This window comes from Ammospiza nelsoni, chromosome 11 (assembly GCF_027579445.1).
Source record: "Ammospiza nelsoni isolate bAmmNel1 chromosome 11, bAmmNel1.pri, whole genome shotgun sequence".
Classification (NCBI taxonomy): Eukaryota; Metazoa; Chordata; class Aves; order Passeriformes; family Passerellidae; genus Ammospiza; species Ammospiza nelsoni.
In genome coordinates, this window is record NC_080643.1 from 7,869,795 (window position 1) to 7,895,793 (window position 25,999).

A 25,999-nucleotide genomic window follows, 5' to 3' on the forward strand; every position below is an offset into this window, starting at 1 on the left:
CAGAAACTCAAACTTGGGTTCAGTGCCACAAAGTGAGGATGACTTTTGGCCATATACCTGTTATGAAATGTCGAAGTCTTTTTGCCCTTTCAAGTGTTGGTACTAATGGTTAGAACACAGAAGCTGCAGTAGCCAATTGATTGTTTTTCAAATGTCAGCATTTTGTATTCTGCATGAGGAACATAAATCCTTGCCATAATTCACACGTACAATTTAAAATAATAGGCAAACCTGTTAATCTGCAGGTAGGTGAACCTGCTTATTCTTGTTATCCTGTGAAAATGAGATGTTGAATAAGACAGCAGTAATCAGAACCTATTATGTTTTATGCTACTTGAGTCAATACTTTATAAACATTTGTTTCAGTAGATTCCTCCAGTTAATGCTATGGTAATACTAAACATTGTTGCTGTCACTGGTTAAATAGTTTCACAAACAGAATTTCTTTCAGGAAAATCTCTGCTGACTTCCAAGCCTGGACAATGCTGAAAGGTCCCAAAAAGGACTTGCCCATTTCTTATGTGTTTAAAGACTCACTATAAGAATAAAAATTTAGTGATGAATACAGAATTCCAATTTAATTGGAGAGTAGTAGAATGCATTTTTTTCCCTCTTCTAACTTAGAAACTGATTTTTTTTGTTGTTTTTTTTTCCTACCTGACAAAAGGTAATTTAAGCCAACTGGATTGTACATTCAAAATGTACAGAAGTTTGGTCCTATTTACTGAGTATTGCTCCCTGGGTATATCTCAGCTTCCCCTCACAGGACTGACAGATGCCTAAATGTAAGAGATTGTTCTTGTCATGGGAGGCACTGACACAAATTCAGCTGTGTGGGTTGTTGGTTCTGTCTGATGTTGTCCCTTCTAATGCTACTGAACAAATCACCTTGCACAAGGTAAGCAGCATGCCCTGTCTGCCTTTTATTGAAAGCTGTTTCTTCTGATCTGTCATGTCATGATATCCTGTTTGAATAGTGTTCTTGAACAGTCTTGTGTTCAAGCCAAACTTTCACAGCAGTTTTCTGTTGCAGAGTGATCTCCTATGCAGCGTTTGACTGTGGATGAGTATCAAAGGGCCTGTTCACTGCAACATGAAAGGCTTTTACCTGCTGTGACTAAACCATGTTAAATTGTTACAGACATGCAGGTGTACCGTGTGTTGGCAGGAGTGTTCGAGCATAAATACCTTTGTTCAATCACCAGGTAATGAAACCAGCAAACTTGATTTGTCTCCTTCATGTGAATTAAAGAAACAGATTGACTAAGGGAGATCTTGCTGAAGGAGCATTGGCTTCTGAAAAGGTTCTGTCTTTCCTTTGAAATATATTTTGTTCGCTATATTTTATGGGTTTTCTAATTGCATGTTGCTCAGAAGAGGTTTACTGTAAACTCTGCATGGCGTGCTCACAGTTGTATTGAAAGAGAATGTGATAAGCTATAGCTTTGTTGAACTAATTAAGTACTTCCTGGCTTTGTTAGTGTTCAGAAAACCTGACAACAGTTGTATTGTACTTTCCCCTGTATGTTTTGAAAAAGCTGTATTGTAAATGATACAAGGACAATTTTTTTGCTAGAGTGGTACCTTCTGCTGCCCTGTTGACCCTGACGGAAAAGCTAAAAAAGACAGCTCTGGTCATTTTTTCTCATTATCAGCTGCCTAATTAAGTATTTCCCTATGCACATTGTACAATAAAATCATTTTGTAAAAGTGTGGGAAGGAAGATATTCCTGTTGACACTCTTGGTCTAGGAGAAAAAGTGTTGGTAGAGAAATCTGCTCTCCAAAGGAGGAAGAAGCATAAACAGTCTTCAAGAGAACTTTTGGAACAAATACAGGTATGGGCAGCCCTCTTTCTTGGGAGAGGACAGTATGAGTGAAATTTAAAAAACCCATAATGGCCTATGGATTCTGTGTACACTGGAGTGTCCATGCTGCAGAGTGCCATGTTTGAGCTTGAGTTCCCAGAGCAAGCTGCCATGGGTAGGGATGAGATGTTCACTTTTATTAGAGCTGTATTCTAGTCAAGGCTTTCCCTAGGTTTTTTAGAATAAGTAGGATGTACTTGGGATGTGAAAATGAGATGTTGGTTTGCTTGAGAATGCAGTTCAGAGCATCCTTGAGTTTTTTTATTACAGTGATGGTGTTTTTAGTATTTTGGTAGACACAATGAGGTGGAAGGAGCAGAGGCAAAATACAGTTATCTTCAGTAAGATGAAATAGAGTTAATAATGTATTCCTCTACTTGAAAAACTTTTGAGAAATTTTTCAGAAGATATTTTGATGAGTTCAGAGAGAAGTTGGTAGTATGATTAAATAAGTTGACAACTTCTGTAATCAGCTTTTTGGTATTATAGCTCAAGGGAAAGTCAATAAACTTTGATTCCCAGCATTAATGTAATTATTTTTCCTCTCTTTTTTTTTTTTTTCTTTTCTGGCTCCTTCTGCAGAAGACTGCAGTAATGTAATATCAGATGGCCAAAAGCAATTCAGTGTTCAGAAAGGCAGTGTCCCCTAGGATGACGTACAAATGTAGGAAGACTGGGGGTGGAATAAATCATTTTCTCTGATCTTGTTAGGGATGAAATTATTATAGAGAAGCGAACGTAATTCGCTGAATATTCTGTGAGATAGAGAAGTATGAAGCTCCTTTGATTATCAAAGGTATTTTTTAAAAGTTTTTTTTTGTTTTCCCCTCACCCACAGTATTTTCCTTACGCAGTACACAAAAGTGTGTTCTCATTGCCACTTGTTTTGGTAGCTGTAATATCCTACTTTAAGTCAGCTGCTATACTGATATAAGTCAGCTGCTATATTTTTGTTGATGGGTAATTGGACTTTAATTTTTATCTTCTCCTGACCTTAGCCTAGTGAGAAATTACTTCAAATGTTTCAGTGAAAAAACTTGCATTGTTTTTCATATTATTTAATTATTCTCATAATAATGTATTCAATTTCATTCTCAAAAGAGAATACAAGACAGGTGAGATGAGTGAATCATTACAATATAAATGCCCCGGTGAATAGCATAGGCCAAAGAACTTGCAAATTGACCTAAACCCACAAAAGCTTGATCAACCTACTGTGATAATATTCTTTTTTAAGGAAAAAAAAAAAAGAAGAAAGAATATTAAAGGGGATGTACTGAATCTTTAAAACAAACCTTTCCATAGGTTAATCATCAGTGTGGTTATTTGAGGCTGACCAATAACATTCAGTTGTGTCAGGTGCAGCATTAAAGGTGTGATTTCAGGTGTGAGGTAGCAGCTGTGGTTGTGTAAATCTGATTTCAGTCATATAAACAGGCAGTAACTAGTAGCCAGCAGAGTTGACTGGTTGCAGTGTTTGTTTCAGTGTAAGTCTGCCCTGAAGAGTCCAGCACTAAGAACTTTAACTGGGCAAGTACAACTCTATCTAATTCTTTAACTTTTATAGTCTGGATTTTGAGGTGTATTGTTTTCCAGTTTAGGCCTGAAGTTGTTTAGAATGATCAGTTACTGTTATAAAGGAGTAATGTCCCAAGTGCTTAAATTTAAGGGTAAAAAAAGATATACCCAACTGACTGGAGTGTTTATGTTCTAATTTGGGGAGAGATTTGCTTTTGAATTAGGTGGACACTTTTTTAACTTGTGAATTCAATGAACGGTAAGAGATACTGAATTTCCTGCTTGGTGGTTTACTCTGTAGTTATTCTCTGGGTAAATATTTGTAGAGCACAACTAATACAAGATGCTTTTCTCTGCACTTCCTCAACTTAAGCTTACAGACATCCAGAGAATCAGTAGATTGTGTCATGGTTGTTCTCCCCTTTGTCTATCTTAGTAACTTCCCCAGAAAAACAGTCTTAGAGCCTTGTCAGTACAGAGTGACAGGTTTCACAAGGCAATTACAGGTTTGGATGATGTACCTGACCATGTCTTATAAATTCCACTGATGTGCATTATTATACAGTGAGAATTTGGTGACCTGTGGTAATTATATTGTGTGATCTTTCAAAAGGAGGACCAAGCTCACGTAATTGGCTTAGGTACTTTGAAAAATGGAACATTTTGATGTTTATCTTATACAACTGATATGTTCTGGCATTTAATAGGGAAAATATTTTACTACATGTAAAACTGAACCTGAACAAAGTAATTTAAATGTTCTTTCCTTGTGGCTTCTCCTTATTTTTTCCTTATTTCCCTTTTCCTGGTAATCAGAGTAGCAGACCTCTGGCTCATAAGACTCATTTTATGTGGCTGTAAATAGGCATACACTTTGAAATGCTGACAGGCCTTGCATAAACCAACAGTTGATTTTTCTTGCCCCATGGTGAGAAAGCAAGACTATAATGCTTTATTATTGAGGCAGGTCCTTGGTAGTGTAGCTAGATCTTAACAAAATTTACCAAATAGAAACTTCATTTCTGCAGGTACTTAAACTGTTTTGAACTTCTGTTATTGCTGTGTGTGCTTTGTTTTTCTTGTGTCACTTTCTTAAAATGGTTTGTTTGTTTTTTCTGAAGGCATAATTTCACCTTTCCTGAGCATGTATTTTACCCTTTGAAGTTATCATTAGAGTATTTCCTTTGGCAATATATTTTATTGGAGCATCAGCAATGCAGCTGAGCCACTGAAAAATGTGGGAGCCATGGGCACATGAGGCTTGCCTGGTAGTTTTGTGTTAGTAATAGGATTTTTTTTAGTGGTCTTTAGTAGAGACAACTGTCAGTAATGTTTACCTTGGCAAAAACAAGGCACTGGGAGTAGAATAAGCCATAAAGAGAGTATGTAGGTAATACATGATAATAATGATGGTGCTTATTAGCAGGTGACACATTTGCATGTGACACAGATTGGATAAAGAGCTGTCCTCTACTTCTGGAACAGCCAGTGCCAGTTGATAAATAAGTATTTAATGGGCTTAATGACTTTTTGCATGATTTCTTGAAGAAAGTCTGTGGTTACAGTTGATGATAGCATCACAGGATTATTTTGCGTTGTGACTTTTATTTTCTTCTTTGGTATGTGTATATAGAGATCATTAAACTTCTATTCATGGTGCAAACATCTACATAGGTTCAAATTCCTGAATGACCAAGCAAATTTTATAGTTTGAAGCAATCTTCCACAGGCAGTTGACTGTATGACTAATAGAATTACATATGTGTAAAATTGCTTTTACTGGAGAAGCCAAAATGCAGAATAATAGCTTGTCAAACTGTCATTTGCCAGTGAGAGTGTAGATTTTGTAGTCCAAATGAGGTTGTGTTCTTTTTCTTTTTGTCAGGTCACATTCTAATAACCATATTGTGCATTAAACCCTGTGATTATCTGAACACTTGACAGATGGTAGGATGTTAATTTATATGTAAGAGACAGTGATTGCCTGTGCACCAATGGCATTCAACAAAATATGAAATGTCAAAATTCCCTTTTTTTGATTATGTCTTCAGTTATTTCAGCAAGGTAATTCTAGCAGAGGAATATTTTGTGTAGTTAAACATGTGCTTCATTTACTAGTATTAACAGATTTTGGAGTTTTGAATCTTAATTTTTGTATTGAGAGGTGCTTACATGATGGTCTAGTATACAAGAAAATTGTAGATTACAGTGAAAGTGGTTATTATATTTATGAATCTAAAGTTTTTAATATGTGTGTGTTTTAAGAAAAATGAGATTACTTTTAGGTTTACTTAAGAGTTACTATGATAGCACTGAGCTGGGTTTATGATAACACAATTGTCCTAACTTAGACCAGAGTTACAGTAATTGTTATCAAAATGAGTAGTTAGTTGCTCCTAATATCTTACTTAATTGTAATCTTAACTTGTGTAAATTGTCATGGGGAAAAAATGTGTTTGAACCCAAAGGATTTTGCCTTTTTTCTGGATTTGGGAGAGTTGAGGCTGTAACGTAGAGCTGAGGGAGAAGTGTAAAAAGTGGCACAGTTCAGCACCACACACTCCATGAAACTTGAAACAACTTTCTAAAGCTGCAGTACAGATACCCAAAGAAACAAGCTAAGGTTATAGTTTCCTTTAACAGTGCTGTTTTCAGAAAATTCTTTCTACCTTTAAATCTTGTCAAGGCATTCCTTATTCCCTTCAGTTTATTGTATACAATTCCTCTCTACCTGTGGTTCACAGGATTTGCTTATCTGTTACAAATTGCTTATCAGTGTTACTCATGTTATCTGCTGGACCTTCAACTAAATGTAGCACCTTTGAGTTGAAAAACTTTTTTTATGAGTCAAAATCCCCAGGATACTTTTCTTTTGAACAAAGAGTCTGTTGTTTTTCAGTACTGAGGAAAAGAAAAAGAGGAGGCCAAGTATTTAATTTGCTTGAGACAGTTTTCCAGCAGAAGAGAGTTGAGGTAGAAAATCCCAAGTCTTAACGTTCAATTGTCTTTGGCTGAGACGTCATTATTATGCATTTATAATAAATCACTGCTGTATTTAGGTATTCAGTAACTCTTGACTTAGGAAAGAATATGTTCCTTATTAATGTTCCTTAATCACTAAGAAAATTAGTTTTCTGTAAACTGTTGCAGTACACGGAGAAAGGAGTCATCAAGCCCTAGAGAGTGGTAATTACTTTGCTTGTGCCACAGCAGGGTTGTGTTGCTGTTTTCAGTGTGTGGGAAGGGCTGTGAATTGGTACTTCCAGAGTGCAAACAGCAAAGATCATTTCTGTTGAGTTTGTAAGTCACAGCAATTCCTTACTGGCTTTCATGCTTGGGGAAAAACGTGGTCATCAGGGTAGTCAATATGGGTTATGACAATACTTAGTATGGAAATATTGTCTCTGAAGTATAATTTTCTTTAGAAAGAACATGTACAAGAATTTCTCAAGCAAAATAGGTTGTACTTCATAGGCTGCTACTTTAAGCTGAATGTTGTAACATCTCTCACCTTGTAGGTTTTGCAATGAACTCCTTCCTGTTACAATCTTGTCTTGAAGGCAGATAAGAATCAGGGAGTGAAATAATAAAAAGTACAGTGAAATATTTCAATGTTAGCAGTGGAGCTACATTGGAAATGAAGTTTACAGGTTTGCAGTCAGAAGTGGTTTTTGTGTTACGGATTCTGGTGAACTGGCAGACTCTTGAGTAGCTCTTCAAAGTTGATTGCAATGTTTGTGGCTGCTTCTGATGAGAATCTGGGTTCTATAAATGCATAGTGATAATTCTCTGTGTAGCTGAAAGAAGAGATGTAGTTTGTGGCCTTTTTTGTTATTTTTCTTGTGATTTTTGATATGGTGTGGAGTATAGTTTCAGTGCACCTAAAGTCACTTGAGTACTACTTATGAAGTGACATTTTACTTGACAGTGAGGTGTGTTTTCAAATAGGAATTATGTTTCAAAGTACTGTTTGAAATACTGAGCTTGTTTCTCTTTCTACAGTATATCCATCTAAAGATCTCTCAGCATTTCATAAGCATTAATGAAATAAGCCTCACTGCAAGCCAGGTATTATCCCAATTTCACAGATTGCAGGGAGGTTAATTAACTTGCCCAGAGTCACTCAGTGGTCTGTGATGAAAATTGGTTTCTATTTAAAAATGGATTTGTCATCTCATGCTTTAGCCATTAGGCTGTGCTTCCAAAATAATATTTGTGGTTGCAAATAATATTTGACTTATTATATACCTTATATACCATAAGCTTTGTCTATGCACAAAATTGAGTAGAAGTGACCAAATCAGTTTTAACTCTACCTTTGTACATTCCAGCTGAATGGAGTTGGGTTTGAGCTGGATTTAATCTAAAAGAAATTTAAACCAGGTAAATAGAGGCATAGACTTGGCATTAAGTTTATTTAATATGCAAATTTGTGCTAGTTTATGTCAAAGGACCCAGTAAAATTAATGTTCCTTATTGGTCTGAGCTTTTAATAGAAGCATTAAAATTTCACTTAATCTGGTTTAACAGAAATATCGTTATTTGAAAAGTGAGGGGAAAAGTCATTTTTCAAATAACTTTAGAAGTCCATCAGACATGTGACCTGTTCATTCCTGTTATTTCAGTTGCATAGCCACCACATTTAATTAAAAAAACCCCATAAAAATTAGTTTCCTGTTAAGTGTTTTTACTTTCATTAATGAAACATACAAATTCAGCTGGAGAAACTTATTAGTTTTAAGCTATAAAACTTTATTTCTGGGAGAATCCTTCTCTATAGCTTTGTTGGCTTTGTAGGAAAGAAAGTAATTAGGAGAGAGGGCTTGATTTTTCTTGATTTATAGCATCATTTTCCCTGGTTCTTTACCCAAGTATGCAAATCTGGTTGTAAAAGTGTTGATGCTTGGGTCTTAAGAAACCTGCAATTTCTTCACACTCCCACTGTTGACTCTTTGTGTCCTCTGACAGGTCATTTCAGCTGGTTTTAATATAGTTCCTGGGTTTACAGAATTGGCATGATGCTTATGAAAGGCTTTGAGAACTTGAAATATGTTTTGATTGGGAAAGTATTAATTTTATTATAAAAGCGTAGGAAGCTTTTCAGAACAAAGTCATCTTTGGTTTTGACTTTTGGTGTAATCCAGTAAATCCCAGCTAAATGCAATTCTGTTTAATGAAGAAGAATGGAATTCATCACCTAATTAACAGCACTTAACTTTATGCACCAAAATGCTTGATTTTAAGATAGTTATTTATTTCAAGTTTTTATTTTAGGGCATAAACCTTTTTTTAAAATGCCACATAAATGTCACCATATAATTGCTGATTACCTGTACTGCAACACCTATGTAGCTCATGCAGTTGTCAATCTTTTCTTTCAGCATTGCTGCATCTAAGGTACTGCAGTAATGCAAAGGTGAGTGCTAAATTTAAACTAATTTTTTGCATCTTGAAATGCAGTGAATCTTTAACAGCTATGTTAATGCATTCAGAAATATATTTTTTTAGAAATAGCATGTTCAATGAGCCTTTTGGTACTTCCTACTCTTTATCCCTCTTTTCACATTCCTTGATTTTCTTTGAAGGCCAGCATATATTTGTAGCTCACCAACTGAAGTTTCCCTCAGTTTCTGTATTTTTTTGTCCAAGCAATGAGAATTTCTAGGACTGTTCTGAAGGTAGTGGTCTACTTAGTGCTGACAGCAAAAATCTGTCTCTTCACTTGTATCTAATTTCCATAAGGACACTGTGGCCTGTAAGTGCAATATAATATAAATAATGCAACATGCCAACCAGGAAAAAGAGTTTGATTTAATTAATGTTCATCCAACACATTAGTCCTTCATTACATATAATTACTTGGGGACTCAAAGTAGGCACAGCTGTAATATGGCTGGTGTTAAAGTTGAGATTTCTCAATAATGCATCTCATAGGTTACTTTTTCATGTTTCCTTCAAGTTGCCTTCTCTTAGTGTTTTGCAGAAAATGACTTCAGTTAGAAGTGGATTGACCAGGGAATGTTTAGTCTTGCTGCCACTCAGATGTCTGGGAGAGCAGACCGAATTGTTCTGTTACAGGGATGTTAAATTTATAGCAGGTAAAAGCTTTCTGTTTGTCAGACTATTCCTTGAACACCAAGTGATTGCACCCTCAAGGCAAAGAGCCTCAATGAGAAGTGGCTGTACACAAATACAAACTAAATTCCTAGTTAAACAATTCCTAAACTTCAAGAACATGTTGCAAAGGAAAGCAGAGTGCCAGCCAAAGGCATATGTAAAGATTTGTCTAATTATATTTGTACTGTACAACAAAGAATAAAGTTATGTTTCACCACAGTATTTAACTTCATAGTATTTGTAGTCTTGGTCTTAAACTGCATTGTTGAAAGCATTTATTTGTCACTTTTTGTACATATGGATGCTCTGGCAAAGGGACTTAATGATCTGCACTTGCATCCAGCTAATGCTCTTCACTGTAAAAGAAATGTCCAGTCAGGTAGAAAATTGTTCTGAGTACCTGGCCATGCTGAGAACAGAACTTCTGAGAGTAGCACCCAGATTTTCTGTGAATGGAAGTTCAGTCTCTTCTGTTGATTTATTCCTGAACAGAAATAAATTTTGTGTGATATTCTCAAAAAGAAAAAAAAAGGTGCCACTGTTGAGAGAATAGATATTCAGGTAACACTGTACATCTGTAGGTAGGACAATATTCATTGGTTGTGTATTGCCTGATAACAGGGTCAGGTTTGTTATAGTCCATGTTTTCTCTTAATATTGCCTTCAAATATTTTGATCATTTGATCATTGGTGTTGTCTATGCCCCAAAAATATGACATTGTGTCCCAGGTCAGTTAGATGCTGTTGAGAATTTATTTCAGGTTTGTGTAGATATGTTTGAGTGTCTTGTCAAAGTTGGAAATCAAAGGGTTAATTATTATTATTATTGATAGATGTTGGTAACTTATTTCATGTTTCTTTGTAATTGCTGAAGGTTAAATACTTTACTTTGTACAAGACTGTAATTACATTTATCTTATAATTGTTCTCACTTTGCTATGTGGCTGTTTTGGTACTCTCATCTATCATGTCATGTCTTTTGATCAAGACTCTTAACACTTCTGCCTCTTTGTAGGCACAATGTTTAGCCTGGGAGAGTTACTAATTGTCCTTGGCTCCTTTCACATTCAGCAGTGGGAGAATCTGCTGCAGAGTGTGAGCACCTCCATCGCAGCTCACCGGGCTCTGCTGCCTCCAGGGACTATGAAGGGAGCTGTGCCTGACTAAAGACACACAGGTTGCTGTCATGCTTTAATGTTCCAGATTTGATTTTTGTTGTAAAGCAAGGAAAGTGATATTTTTTAATACCAGGCTCATAAGGTTCTATTATGATTTGACACTTGTTTTATGAAATATTTTTGTTTTAGCTAGAGAAACTGCTCATCAGCTGTGGGGTTTGAGGTTACTTCTGCCCAGATTTGCAGCATGTCCCCACTTAATGTGTTCACATAATAAGCATCATATAAGACTTGGCATACTTGAGAAGGTCAGAACTTGTGACTTGAACTTGAGTTCTGGCAGTTCAGAGGATGTGATGCTTGGACTTGTTCTGAATGTGCTGGATTGTGGGGTTTTTTCCTGTTTTGGTTTTTCTTTTTCCCCTGGAGAACAGTAGTGAATAACAAAGAGTGTCTTTTCAGTGATTGCTGAAGTTCTTGGTGTGAAGTAAAGATGAAAATTCTCCAAACTTTGACTCAAATAACTGATGATAATAGCCTTTTTTTTGAATGGCAGGAAATACTTTGATCATAACTTGATTGAAAAACATAAGACTCAAAATGCTGCTCTAAATTTTACTGTTCCTTTGTGCAAGGAATGAATTAGTGGTGATAGATTATACTAATTATTTATTTTGAGAAAAGAAAATGAATTTTTTTAGTTAAATTTTATTGGGACTAAATTTTACTTGAAGTTGTGGTACATGCAATTTCTAAGACATATGTAAATGAACTCATTAGTGCACAGTCATATTGAAATCTATTTTGGCCCTGGGATAATTTGTCTTTTCAAAGCACAATATGCCATTACTGATTCTGAAAAATATTTTTCTTTTTCTTTAAATGTGATATTATTTCTTCATTCCATCTTTATATATATATATAGCACCTAACCATAAGGGAGATCTTTTCTTTCCCATGCTTTATATTTTCAAATACATGTTCAAACAGACTTCAAAATTAATCTTGTAGTTAGGCCAGTGGAGAGATCAGAGTAATGTGTGGTGACAGGCAAAGGGGTAAGGGTGGAAAGGATCCTTCTGAGATGGTGCTAGGATAACATGTGTGGACTCATCCCAGGGGAACTGCTTGGTATCCAAAGCAAGTAGGAAAGTGCTTGCAGAATTGGCAGCTGAGTGCCAATAGAATATTTTATGTGGCACTTCAAATATTGTGATAAATTTGCTCAAAATAAATCTATGCTTTCTACAGTCATTTTAGGTTTTGTTGCTAAAATAAAATCTCAGTGTGCTCAGAAATTTGTATTTACCATGAAACACGTAAAGTTCATTTTCTACACTTGTGCTAATTCTTTTTCTGATCTGATTTTACAGAAATAGTCATATAAAAGTAGAAAAATTTGGTTGTACTATTACTCTGCTATAGTATTTGGTTGGAGATTTTGTTTCTGTCTTTTTAGTCTTGTTTTTTGTTTCAAGAAAAATATCTGAGTGGCTTAAAAAGCCAAATGGTGCAAATATAAATGGATTGATTCACAACTTTTGGATCCTGCTAATTCCCTTCAGGATGCTGGATTTGTACCATAGTTGTTAATGGTATGGAGTGGATCTTCAGTAACAGATTAATGTCTTTAAGAAAGACAGGGTTTAAAGTTTCAAGTGTTTATGTGGATATAAACTGTGTTTTTCAGTTCTTTGTTTGTAATTGTTTGGTGTCCTTGTCTGTCTCCTCCTCTGAAATGTGTTTGTGAGATAATCGGATGTATGTAATCACAGCTCACCAAAACGTTTGCTGGTTTCTGCTTAGAATCTCATTGTGGGGGGTTTGGAGAGGCCTGAGGCTGATCTGCACTGAGCTTTTTGTTGACAGACCTTGAATTGAGTTTGCTTTTCCGTGACTTTCTTCTATAGCACTTAGGTACAGGGATCACTTTAAAAAACAATGGCAACCAAACCCAGAAGAAACAACTAAGCTTTATGAAGTCATTCTAATCCAACATCAGAAAAAACCCTAAGCAACTATGAAAATAATTAAATTTGAGATCACTGTAAATGCCCTAGGCCTGTGAATATGGAGGCCTTTTATCTGTTAAATTTGTTTATGTAATAATAGATTATATATCTAGTATTCCAGTTTATAATTATAATAGGTATCTTAGCTTTAGAGAACTCAAAGACCATATATTTTCCTCAAACTTTAGTTTACTGAATGTGCCCTACCTTCTAAAATTAATCAATCTTGCCATTGGAATGCAATTACTAGAAAGTGTGTTGGATGTTCTGGAGTTGCTTTGTGAAAAATAATTACACACACCCCCAACCACCACCTCCTCCCTGCAAAAGCAAAGCAAAATAAATCCAACTCAAACCTTAATTAATTATTAACTAATTCATTTGGAAAGAAAAAACAGTTGAAGTATATACTGTAATGTGTTTCATTTTGCCAGAGAGCTTGACCTCTCTGGCATACCCGAGGTACCAGATGCAAGATTCTTAATGAGCAGAAAAAAAATTAAAATCAAATGGATTATACAGATTGTGGTTTAAGAAATTATACTGGCAGATGTTAAAAATATTCCTTGGAGTGTACAATTTGGTTAATGTAAATTATTTTTGTGGATTTAATGATCCATGGGTAGTAAATGTTTCTCATTTGTTATAAATATCCTGTGTCAAATCAAGAATAAGCTGCTGTTTTGTTTTGCTTCATATTTACACAACCAATTTAGCTCCTTTTAACCCTGCTTAAAGAAATTATGAAGAAGTTGCCAATGGTGTTCATAAATTTTCAGAATTTCTATCTTATGTCCTTGAAATTTCCATGTAAGTCTCCCTTTTTCTAATTGCTTATTAAAGTTACATTGAAAGCACAGCAAACATGACACAAAGAAATAGTCTGTCTGGATCCTCGTTTTCTTTTCTAAGGGATATATGGAAAAAGAAAAAAAGACTGTGCCATATATAATTTTGGGAAGGGATACAATCTGAAATGGTTTGAAATGCTCCTCTTTTTTGGGAAAAAAATCAGTTAGACTTGCTCTAGAGTACACAGTTTTTTGATTATTGCAAGTGGGATGTGATCTCATGTTCCCAATCTCTTAAGAACAGGATGAGTAGACAGAGCTGGTTCCTGGTAGTTCTGTCATCCTGACCTTACCACTACTTTTGTTTCATTCTGTGAGATACAATTGACTCCTTAAAGGCAATTTGATTAAAAAAACATTGGAATCAAAACTGGGCCGTTGCAAATGGAATTCAGTTCCTGGTTGTGGTTCATGTTCCTTGTAACCTTGATATGGAGGCCAAATTCAATTGTTTCAGTGTCTTTTAATATGTGGTAATAGATGTTTTAGAACAGTAATTTACTGAAGTATGAATTAAATGAAAAGTACAGGGATTTTCCTTTATTTATTAAGTACAGAAAAAGTGAAGTGCAGGGAATAAAAGTGTTTTTTAAGATGAAATAGTCACATAAATGTTTGAATATTTCCATTTTGCTTAAACCTTTTTATTTTCTTATTTGCAACAGACATGTGCTGCTGCTGACAGTGATGGCTGAACCATCCTTATCTGCCCTCTTTTGCAGCTTCGCAGTGGGAAGTCTTGCAGCCCTTCCCATTTGGGCAGGGTGACCAGTTTGAGGGAACAAGCTTTTTAGCTCCATTTTGTACTTAACACTCTGGGTCTTGATTGCTTCTGGTAGTTTGATTGCTTCCAGCTCTCTTCAACGGGACTTGCCTGTAATCACACAAAATTGAGCAAAAAGAGTTGCATGTGAATATATTGGAGGTGGCATATTGATAAACCAGTGCTGCCTTAGCAACCATTAGTGCTCAAGTGGTTTAAATTAAAAAAAATAGTCATTAAACCTCCAAGTAGCCTGTGGACAACTTAAAAGCACTGGTGGAGGAAAAAGAAGTTGAATAAATTCATGACTTATTTGGTGCTACTTGAGAACTTTTCAGTGTTAGAGATCTCACCCAGTGTGACAATGCCCTGGAGGACTTGGCTCACCCTGGAACAAGGTGACACAAGGCCTCCTCCTTTGTGGCCATGCTTACTGCCTAAAGAATGTCTCTTTATGTGATGAGGTATAGAAAATATCACCACAAAATGGCTTGGGTTGCAAAGGACTTGAAAGATCATCTTGTTGCACCAGCACTGCAACAGGCACCTTTCACTGGACCTGGTTGTTTAGTGCCCCATCCAATCTTGCTGAGCATCCAACTCTGAGCAGCCTTTTCCAGCACCTCAGCACCCTCACAGGAGAGAGGTACTGGGACAGGCTGCCCCAGGAAGGATGCTATGCTAAGAGTTGGGTGTTCTCCAAGAGCTTAAAAAAATACATTTATTAACTGATTGGGAGAGGAGAAATGTAAAATAGAGATATATTTCACAATATTTCTTGTTTTGGATTTTTTTCTGTGGATTTTTAAAATGTTTTCTGGATTGAAAGACATTTTGCTTACCACTTAAGAGATGATGGATGATGTGCTTGCATTGAGGAACAGTATACCTTTAATGTAATGGGAATTAATTTATAATAAAACTTTTTTCCTACCACAGGAGAATTCCTAGCCTTCAACAAACTTGTTCTTAAATGCTGACTTTTTTATAGTATAATTTAGGTTAAGTTGTTTAAAATGAGGGTTGAACATAACATTTTTGGTTTTTAATACGTGTCATGGTTTAACCCCAGCTTGTGTCTCAGTACCACATAGCCCCTTACTCACACTCCCCCTTCATTCCCCAGTGGGAAGGAGAATCGATTGGAGACAAAATATAAAACTCCTGGGTTAAGAGTGGTGTAATAATGGAAACAAAAAATATAATAATAGTGATTATGATAATAACAGTGACAATAATAATAGTAGTAATAATTGTGATGAAAGGGAGATTGTGAGGTCTAAAAATGGAGAGAAGCAAGTGATGCTCAGTACAATTGTTGAGCACCCACTGGTGCCCAGCCTGTCCCTGAGCAACCACTGGCAGCTCAGTCTATACCAAGATGAAGCAGATTGGGTTTTTTTCCTCAGAGGCAGAAGAGCTTGCTTGTGTGTGAAGTTTATTGAGGAAGTGATAATAGATTAAAATGTGTGCTTGGGAATTTGATGTGTAGAATTTCTAAAGCTGTATCTCATCTAAACTAGCTATGTTCAGGACTCAATTATTGGCATTTTAGATTCTCTTAGACTCTGTTATACTCTGTTTTAGAGTTGCCTACATTTATTGATTTGGGACATATGCCAGTCCCTAATTGTTTCTTTCAAGTAGGATTTGTTGAGAGTCCTGACTCCATTATACGAATTCAGACCGTACAGTCCTTTGCCGTATTATGACAAACTCTCTGAGCAGTTTTAGGAACTGTGGACTTGATCAATCCCAGTCTTTGTCTTGCCAAATTCTGTCTTTGATACTTAAAGCATCTTGAAACTACTTGTCTGTTGCTAGCTGCTGTATTTTTTTTTCCACGTGTTAGTCTGTGTAGTTATATTGTGGATATCAGTCAATATCTCTGCCAGGTGGAAGCATTCTGTGTGTCACTTTACCTCTGAATCCTCTTGTGTACCATTTTCTCTCTGCAGTCAAGCAGCTCCTCAATCTTTTGGACAGATTTATGCAGCTCTTCTCCCTGGAGGAAATTTCAGTTATGCTTTTTGCTGGTTGCTTATTTTTACATCACTGTTCCCCAAGCCCCCAAAAGTAAAAAAGTGCTTATCCCCCAATCCCTCAGTTTTCTTTCACTGCAGCTCAGAATTTCATGTTTTGATTCTCCTTTCATTCCATTATTTGCAAGTAGTTAGGGAGGAGAAAATCTTATTTCATATATATATGCACACACATACATATTATAAATGTATATGGTTTGTTAGAAGAAATAAAGGATGTCTCCCTATTAGCAATACTGTTAGTGGAAGGTTTTTGGGGTGATGGTTCATTCCTCTCTCCCCACATTATAATTCTGAGAAATTTTTTTCCTGAAAGTTTTTAAATTGAATGCAGGGAAATTTCTTTTTTTGGTTAAGTTCAACCTGCATTTTGGATTACATGTCTCTTATTGAATGTGACAGACACCTATTTAAAAGTGAAGATTATTTCTAGTCTTTAAATTAGTCCTGGAGCTGCAAATATCACAGTAGTGCTGAAGAATAAAGGAAAGCCTGGGGTGAAAGAAGTTGATTTAAGTTCAGCAGATATGAGTTCGGTTCTTGACTCTTGCTCCTTCCTGACTTCATTCCTGACAGTGGTGAAATAATTTTGGTTTTGACCAGTATTTTGAGGATTGTCTTCATTATTCCTACAGACTTACAATGTAAAAGCAATGTAGATGTGGATGTAGATTATTTAGAAAAATTTTACCTTTCATTCTTTGCTTCCATCTGAGAGAGATGATGATAACTCCGTTCCTTTATCTCAATTTATGTTATGTTCATCAAAAAGGGGAACTGGTCTCTTGCACCAATAGCACCATCCCAGTAGGACATTCTGAGAGTTCCAGCACTCACAGATGGCTGTAGGGGTTTCATTCATGAAAGTGCACCAGGCTGTGTTGAAGTCTTCAAGGTCTTGAAAACTGCAAGTGAAAAGCAGTTTTCTTGGTGCATTTGTACAGAAATATAGTAAAAGTTTCTATTGTGTCAGCAGATTTCTTAGCAACGCTGATGTTTAGCATACCTCTAAAAAAAGCAATGTAGTACAGTTTTGGTGGATATAGATTCTTTATGCAAAATGTCCATGCCACTGTAGTCTCTGCATTAAAATTCCAAGGAGGAATATTCTGTTTTAGCTTTCCAGTAGGAAAATTAAAACAGCATAATATGAAGTGGCAATAAGAATTCAACTTCCCAGATAGAAAAAGTATGAGAAGAGTTTTTGTAAGTGTTTGGTTGTCTTAAATGCCTTGTCAAGGGGCTGGCCAGAATTGGATTTCAGTCCAAGTTAATGGCAGAACTGATAATAAGAGCTGTCAGCAAGGAGCAATAGGAGTAACTCTGATTTCTTGGCAAGTCAAGAATTCCAGGAAGTACTGTTTCCCTGAAACAGAGGGACTCCTACAGTTGTGTGGGAATGTATTCAGTGTCTTCAGAAGACAAATAACTTCCAATCAAAATTAACCTGGATGATGCATAAAAACCTGGGGACTGAAATAGCAATTGTTTTTGCTGCGTGGAAGGGCACAATTTCAGTTGTGTCCTTGCCCACCAACCTGTGCTGCTCTGTTTCAAAAGATGCTTTCCCAGCCACTTTCTTTTTAGAACAAAATGAAGGTGTACTTTGCTTGTTGACACTTGTGGGATCATTTATTTTTCAATGTAGAAATTATTCAAGTAAGAGAAGAGGTGGGGACTTCTTAATAGTTGGTGAAGAGATTTAAAACATGAAGGCTTTTAGCAACAGAATAAGTGGTAGTCTTATTTATGGTGCTGCAGAAGAGTTTTGCTTTGTCCTATGTTGACTGTTTCTTAGGGAAGCTGTAGTGCAGAATGTAGTGCTGTCTAGGTCATTTGTGCAAACATTAGAAGTGCTGTTGGATAATGCTCAAGCCTTTTGGTGATAAGGCTGAAAACATTTCAGAGGATTTTAACATGGGAACCTGTCTAATGGTTTCAGGTAATAGAATTATTGTAGTACTTCCAGGAATTGTGTATTGGTAGAATTATTAGGAAATAGACATTCAGTTAATCTAGTTTAAAAGTTTAAAATCCCATAGATGAAGGATTTTAGGAGGAAGGTTACAAAATCCCATAGATGAAGGATTTTCAAGGAACTGAAGGTTACAAAGGTTGTTTTTTGGAGGGTGAATAGGACAGGGCTCTGCTGAACTACTGAGGGTGTAGATTCCCTCCCCCCTTAACTGTTACCTACAATGGACAGTTAAACAAGTTGTAGTGGCTGTGCAGCTTTGCTGCCTGATTCATTGTGCATTTAATTTAATTCAATTCACTAAAGGTGACCTTTTTGTATTTCAGTACAGTGATACCAACTTTGCTGGCTCTGATAACCCAGGCTTGCATTGGGCCTTCCTGTGGTGGTAGAAAGGACATGACAATTGTACACACATGCTTATATGGCCTGGCCTTTGAGTGTTTATTGAATTGATTTGACACAATTTGAGTTTCCTCATCAGAGTTGCTCACTTTTAGAGGGTTGGCTAAAAATGTATCTCAGCCATGTCCTTGCTCATTATGTGCAAGCTATCCTAAGTGGCAGCTGCTTCAGCACAGTGCAGAAAAGGTTTTGGACTCTTATTGAGAGTTTGAGCTTCTGATATAGAGAGGAATTACTTTATGTATGCACACACACTCTGGTACCTTTGAAGATACAAATCATAATTTCATCATTTCTTTGGAGATAATAGGTATCATATTGTAAGATGGCTTTTTTTTTTGTTCCCCGAGTAATTTTTTTGGAGGGGGATGGTAGTTGTAGGTGGTTGTAGTTGTGTTTTGCCAGACAGGAATTGATCCCTGCAGAAGCTCTCCAAGGGATGGAAATTAAATAGTTGTTTAGACAAGGAGCACAAGGCTTCACTCTGGTCTTTTACCCGCCTCTCATACTTAAGGTTGTAACAACTGAATGCCTGATAAGCCTTTCACTGTGACAGATCATCTCCTCTCTAGCTCTGGATTTTTTGTCCTTCCTGGAAGTCACAGGTCTGAATTCAGTTTTCTAGGAAAGTCTTAATCAGTAAAGCTGAGTTCCGTTTCCTTAGTATACAATTCCAAGGGTAAATCTAGGCATTTACTATGAAACACAGATTTTTACTCTGCCTCTTTGTTTCTTAATAAAATGTCTCAGAGTAGCAGTATTTTTTTCTCTTTTCAGCTCCAGTTTAATGCTAGGATTCAATATAATTGACATATTTCAATTTTCCAAAAGAAGTTTGACTCTAATTTGATGTTTAGACACAGGTTGAATCTTTGCATAGTAAGTATTCTAGAAGGGGATCTGATTTTCACAGCCATAAATTTCACCAACTTCTGTTTGTACAGCATCAGAAAACATCTGGTGTTATCAAAACCCAGACAAATGAACTTGCTTTAGAAAAGACTGGTTTTCTGCTTGTAATGGCCTCAGCTGTTTATTTGGCCCCTAAATAAAAACCCAAATTTGTGTGCATGGAATAATATCAAGACCCTTGCATTAATAGATTTTGTTATTATCTAAAGCCTGGGGAGCTCTTTTTGCTTATGCAATGGTTTGTAATGTAGCTTTTTTGGCTTATGAAAAAGTGCAGTGTAAAAGCTGTTTTCTTTGAACTTGTAGAGAATTCTGTGTGTTTTTGTAGCTCTGATACTTCAGTTTTTCTTGTAAAACTTACCCAAGGAGCAGAGTAGTTTAGTGCATAAAGGTTTTTTAAAATGCCATGGATTTTAGAAAGCTGCTGTGCATGTTTGCAGCTGTGCAATCCACCTGTGGGAAGGAGAAGTCATTATCTTGACGTTTTGTTCACACTTCCATGTGCAACAGATCTATGGTATTAACTTTTCACTAATATATACTGTCTCTAGGTGAACTCACCTTTGTTAATCTGGCTGCTACCTCTATTTAACTTTTTAAGTATGTAGTAATGTTTAAAGGAGCAGGGAATAGAACATTATCTAATTTCAGGGACTATTCATGATGTGTGCCTGATCCTCAGTGTATAGAGGATAACTGATTCTTTTTTTCCTTCCTATGAAGTTTGAGGATTATAGTGCAAATTCAGATTAAAAGCAGGATAGTTGTCAATAGGGTTTAATCTTCTTGAAATCCACCTAAAATAGAAGTGACTGTAATTCCACCTGAATGGAAGTGACCCTAAGGCACAGAAGTAAAAGATATCAAGTCTGGAGCTACACATCTCTGCAGAATGGCAGTCTTCATGGTAGTTCTTTCCAACAGTCATTGCAGCTTTTCAGAGCAGCGGTGACTTTGGTGTTATGGACATTTCTCAAGCAAAATGATATCCCAGTTATTGGATTTTCTTCTCAGCTTTCAGGAGTCCTGAACTTGACCAGGACTTGGGGTGCTCTGAGCTGGAGCATTGTCTCCTTGTGAGAGGTCAGACTAATATGTTTTCACTCATCCACTGGCGCCTTTTCAGGTGCATTATTTGCATCATGCCACACAGGTGAAACCGCCAAAGATGCTTGTTGCCATTGTTTGGCTGCTTTTGCAATTTTAGGGATTCCTCAACAGATTAAAACTGATAATGGTCCTGCTTACACTTCTAAATGACTTTGCTCCTTTCTCACCCTATGGGGAATCTCTCATATCACTGGCATCCCTCAGTCCTCCACAGAACAAGCAGTTATTGAATGTGCTTATTCAACTCTTAAGTGTCTTTTAGCTCAACAGAAAGGGGGAATGCAGGGATGTATGCCAATGGAACAGCTACGTAAAGCACTGTGTGTTTTCAACTTCTGAAATTGCTATGCTGATAGCAAAGCTCCCCCTATAATAAAACACTTTTCTACTTCTAAAGAAATGTTATTAGACTTAGGGCAAAAAGCACGAGTTCTTGTGAAAGACCCAGAAAGTGGGAAAATCATAGGCCCATTTCCCCTCATTACATGGGGAATGGGTTATGCTTGTGTTTCCACAGATACTGGTCCTCATTGGGCTCCAGTCAAGAACATCAGGCCCTTCATCAAACAACCAGCTGATCCAAATACAGAAAAGGATTCATGTCTTTGAAGAGGTGGTTTGGGTTTCCTAGAGACGTCAAAGTCATTAAAGACAAGTCTTCTGTCCTCGGGGAGCCAGTGGATCGTATGTCCAGAGGTGGTCGGTACTGTGCTCCCTTTCCTTTTGATGACCTTTTTCTTGCTCTAGACTGGCAACACCCAGATCCCAGCCAGTTCATAACATCTTTTGAACGTGAACTTTCTGCAGGTCTGTTAATTTCCTTTCCCTGCTTGACCTGTCACACAGTGCATCATCAAGCATGGACTTTGTGTGAGTGTCAAAGGTGTGGGTGCCTTTGGTATTGTGCATCTCACAGAAGAAGAGCTGACTGTCGACGTTGTGACCCTTTAAGGAGCAGTCGGAATAATATACAGATTAAAAAGCTGGTGTGTGGGTATCAATATGCTTTGTCTGAAGATCAGGAGTTATCAAGTGAGCAATGGCTTGATGTTGTTAATGATTCTTGTACTGTTAGTTGAACTCCTCCCACAGCAGCAATGTGGAGTCCTCTATTGCCACTGCCTCAAGCTAGTATTTGACTTACACTAGCAAAGGATTTTCTAGTATTTCTTCCTTTTACTTTTACTTGGCCTGGTAATCAGCCAAAAACAAATGTATGGATAACTTTAGCCAATTTAAAAGGGCAAGGTACTTTATGCTTGGCTACAGCCTCTCCTGAAAACCCATCTACTACTTGTCTTGTTGGTTTACCTTTAGATACAAGGCCACATCCCCTTTCAGCTCACGCTCTTCATTTTGAGAATTATGCCGATACGTGGAAACCAATGGGTCCTGTATCTCCTTTGGGCAGCCCTTGAGACTCAGGAATTAGAACTTTTAGGATCTGTGAAAATGAACCTTGTGTTAAATTTAATTATTCTGGGACCAGCCAATCTATAGCATGGGATGTTTCTCCAAGCCAACTCATATTCAAGACTGCAAGTGCATGGTGTAATTACACTTCCACCAACATCTCTCACTCGACTAATGTTCCATTATCATTTCCAGCAGGAGTGTTTATTTCTGGAGACAGAGCTCGGGCTGCTATTCCATCACATATTGAGGGAGGCCCCTGCAGTTTAGGGTGACTCTCGCTGTTGACGCCCAACACATCCATGATTTTACAACATAAATTTCTGTGGAGAGGGAAGCGCGGTATTCATGTGTTTAGCCCTGACTGTGATGATAACCTCAACTTTTGGTCACTACAACAGTGTTGGGCATTCTCCTTTTTGCTCCAGGAGTAGTGTCTGCAAAAACATGGATTGTTAAACCAGCTAGACTGCTTGTTAGCTCAACAAACTAATGCTGCTTCACTTGCTTTAACAGGATTGTTAACCAATATGGATTTGATTCAACATGGTTTACTGTAGAATTGAGCCCCTGTTGGGTTTTTGCTTTTAGCACATGGACATGTATTTGAAGATTTGATATGAACCTTTCAGATCACTCACAGTCTATTCCTGTGCATATTAAAGCTTTAATAGATAATGTAACCAAATTAAAAGCAGTAGATGGAGCTGATTGGCTTAACAGTCTTTTTGGAGACTGGGGGATCACTGGATGGGTCAAAAATTTAATTAAGATGGGAATGTGTGTATTAGGGAGGCTATTAATTATAGTGATACCTGCCTTGTTTGATTCAATGTATTCAGAGATTGATTAATAAATCAATAAAACAAATAATGATTGTAGAACAAAAAGGGGGAAATGTAGGAGATCAGACAGCTACTGAAGTGGAGTTGGGTAGCACCACAGACCTCCTGGCCCTGGTACAGTGGAAGCCATGGGAGAGACAAACTCAAGGCAAGAACAAGAAGTGAAGACATCACATCTGATTGCTCTGGTGCAAGAGGATATTAACAAGGACTTGATAACTGAAAAGATTATGTTGCTAAGGGAACAGGGGCAAGGGGTTCTGAGTTGAAAATTTTGTGTGGAAGTAACAGAACTCTAAATTCTGGTGATTAGTGTAATAAACTGGCTTTGCTTGCATACAGCATGGTCTGTCTCTCTCAATTGCTGCATCTCCTGACTATGGGTTGGCCATGGGCTGCCCTTTGTGTTCTGACAGGAGAAAATCCTGATACAAGGCACAGGTTCCATGGTTCCAGGAAGATACTCATGCTTCCTTCTCCAGCTCTGAGTGTAAATAGCTTTGCGAGGGCAACCTTGCTCACTCCTTCCAGCCCTGGTGCTCTAAGTCGCACTCTTGTTTTCTGTTTTCTCAGGATTAAACTCATAATTGCTTCTTGGCCTTTTAAAGTTTTTTCCTTCTGGCACCTCCACCAAGCTGGGGTGAGGTCATTAGGGTTAAATCAGTGGAATGCCCCAGACTTTGCAAAAACGATTCTACTACTTCAGGTTGATTATTTCCCAAAAGTAGCTTCTAACAGAGACCTTTTAGGAGAGATCCAGTGACTTGGTAAACAACTTATTCGGTTTCAGCTCCATGCATGTTTTTTAAAAAGCTTAAGTGCTTATGTAATTTAGCTGAAGAAAGGTGATTTAGAATATTAAAATAAAAATAATTATAGCAAATTTCACAAACTACTTTCAGATTCCAATTAGTAACTTTTTGTGATGAATATCTGCACAATTGAAACAAAGCAGCTGCTGTCTACAGAGAAGTGAACATTTGGACAATTTGTCTACTTTTGGAAAAACCACAGTACCTTTTATGAAGATATATGGAAAAATAAAGGAAGGCTGTAATTTTAGAAGAAAATCCAAATGGTAATTTTTGTTACTTTCATATTTTAAAATTGATAATAAGATATTCCATAGTACTTCTTGCTTTGTGGAGAGAAAGATGAAAAATTTTATTAGATACAACTTATGCTAAAGCATTTTATTCAAGGAGGTCTTAATGGTTGTTATTGAGCACTTAGACTAACAATCCTTACCTATTGTTAGTGCTAAATTACATTTCATTTTGACAGTTGACCACTGTGTCACTTTTCCAGAGACTATTTTCTTCTTGCGGTGAATGTGACATAAAGAGAATCGTTTATCTATGAATATTGTTTCTTGTAGATTTTTTGTTCTTACCAAGATGCTTTAACAGGCTTCAAGACTTCTGGGAAGAGTGGTTTTTTTTTTTCATTCTCCTGAGATTTTTCTGTGCAAAAGTTGTAAAGTGTTGAAAGCATAGATTTTCGTTGATTAATGTAGCCTTTGAGATTCTCAACTTCTTGGCAACCTGTCCCTGAAGATTCCTTTTCTTTCTTTTTTTTTTTTCTTCCCATCACCTTCTTCCTCTTCCCTCCAAGATACAGAGGAGTAAAAAGGTATCTACCTGCTAGGGAAAAATATGCTTGAGCATAGCAAGGGGAATTAGTCTTATTCCTACCTTTAAAGCTGAGGTTGTTCCTGAAGTTGTACAGACATAAGCCATAGTGGATCTGTGAAAACAATGTGACATAACAGAAACTTGATTTAGTGTAGCAACAGTTGAGCCTCTGGTTATGCACTCCCGATTCTGAATTGTTGTCTGTAGGTCTTTGCAATTAGAAAGCCTTTAAAAGAACTGGACTCCAGTGATTCAAAACCATGCTGGTTTGCTTTAGATTAGGAAGAAAACCCAGTTATATGTTGTCTTTGCATTCAGAATAATGTGAATGTCAGAAAGTAGTGAACACAATGTGCATAGTCTTTTCTAATTGTCTTGAGTTTCTAAAAGATGCTTCAAGTTGTAGTTTCCCCTCTGTGTGCTTGACTCTAGGAATGCCTGTTGTTAAGTGGTGGTGGGTATGTGAAAGTACTTGCAAGAAAAATTTCTACTGTCTGTTTAGGCTTAACCAATGACCATTAGAATAAGCAGTGCAACTGCAGAGGAAAAAGCCACAGCTCTCAGGTTTTTGATGTTCAGTTTGTCATGCCTTTTTTCTCATTGGCTCAAAATCTTCCTTTTTTTTGTTCTGAACATTCTAGGAAATAGGCTACATAGCAATGACTCTTGATGCTGAACATGGGGATCCTTAACTGCAGCTGTCCCTGGAGGACAGCTCACCAATGACATAAATAAATGAGGACACTTCTGTCTGTGAGTTTACAAAGCTGCTTGCTCTCTCTGACAATTGATGAAGAATTGGTTGAGACTTAAAGAACCTTAAGACAACACTTATTCATAACATTTTCTCACTTTTTTTTAATATTTATCTGAGAGCTTCCTTGCATTAATACATGAATTTTGAGGTATAAATACCTCTACTTAATAAAGAGCATTATGCATATATATTTTCTATATGTAACTGTGTCTGAGGGAACTACAATTTGGGCTTAGTATAACTAACTAAAATTCAGAGGCTGTTGTTTATCATAGTCATGACTGACAGTTTTTTAAAATATATATATTTATCTATTAATAGCTGGGGTCATTGTGCTAAAACATGTCTTTGTTTTCCACTTGTGCTGGAGCCAGATTAGTTTTATTCAAGTATCCTCAGGTACTCAGTATCCATTTCCTGATAGAGCCTTATGAGGTCAAGACCCTCATTTTGGACAGGACATTTTGTGTGTTTTGTTTACACAAATGTGTATTTAATTCACTTTAAGGTGTATGATAAAAATTCCTCAACTTTTCTTTGTTTGTAAGGTTCCAGCATAGACAGCTACTTCTACAAGAATCTAAAAGGGTGTGAAAAACTGTATTTGCAACTTCTGAAAACTAGAATATGAAAAGTATTAGGATTTAGAGCAGGTTAAGT

The 25,999-nt window shown here is 36.8% G+C and overlaps 1 protein-coding gene and 1 long non-coding RNA gene across 5 annotated transcripts in view; both read left to right on the forward strand.

The window, feature by feature from the left end:
• The window catches only part of FHIT (fragile histidine triad diadenosine triphosphatase), a 517,032-nt gene that overhangs the window by 21,659 nt on the left and 469,374 nt on the right, over positions 1-25,999 (forward strand). For 2 of the 4 annotated variants that reach the window (XM_059480067.1, XM_059480069.1), the window contains exon 3: positions 754-898. The exons of the other annotated variants lie outside the window; for them this stretch is intronic. Coding sequence is in view for 1 of the 2 variants with exons in the window: in XM_059480069.1 (XP_059336052.1) it covers positions 776-898 (123 nt within the window). In the remaining variant the exon portion in view is untranslated. The remainder of the gene's footprint in view (positions 1-753; positions 899-25,999) is intronic. 4 annotated transcript variants of the gene reach the window in all.
• LOC132078370 (uncharacterized) lies at positions 23,856-25,348 on the forward strand. The gene is made up of 2 exons (XR_009419257.1): positions 23,856-24,026; positions 25,224-25,348. It is a non-coding gene; the product is annotated as an uncharacterized LOC132078370 (long non-coding RNA).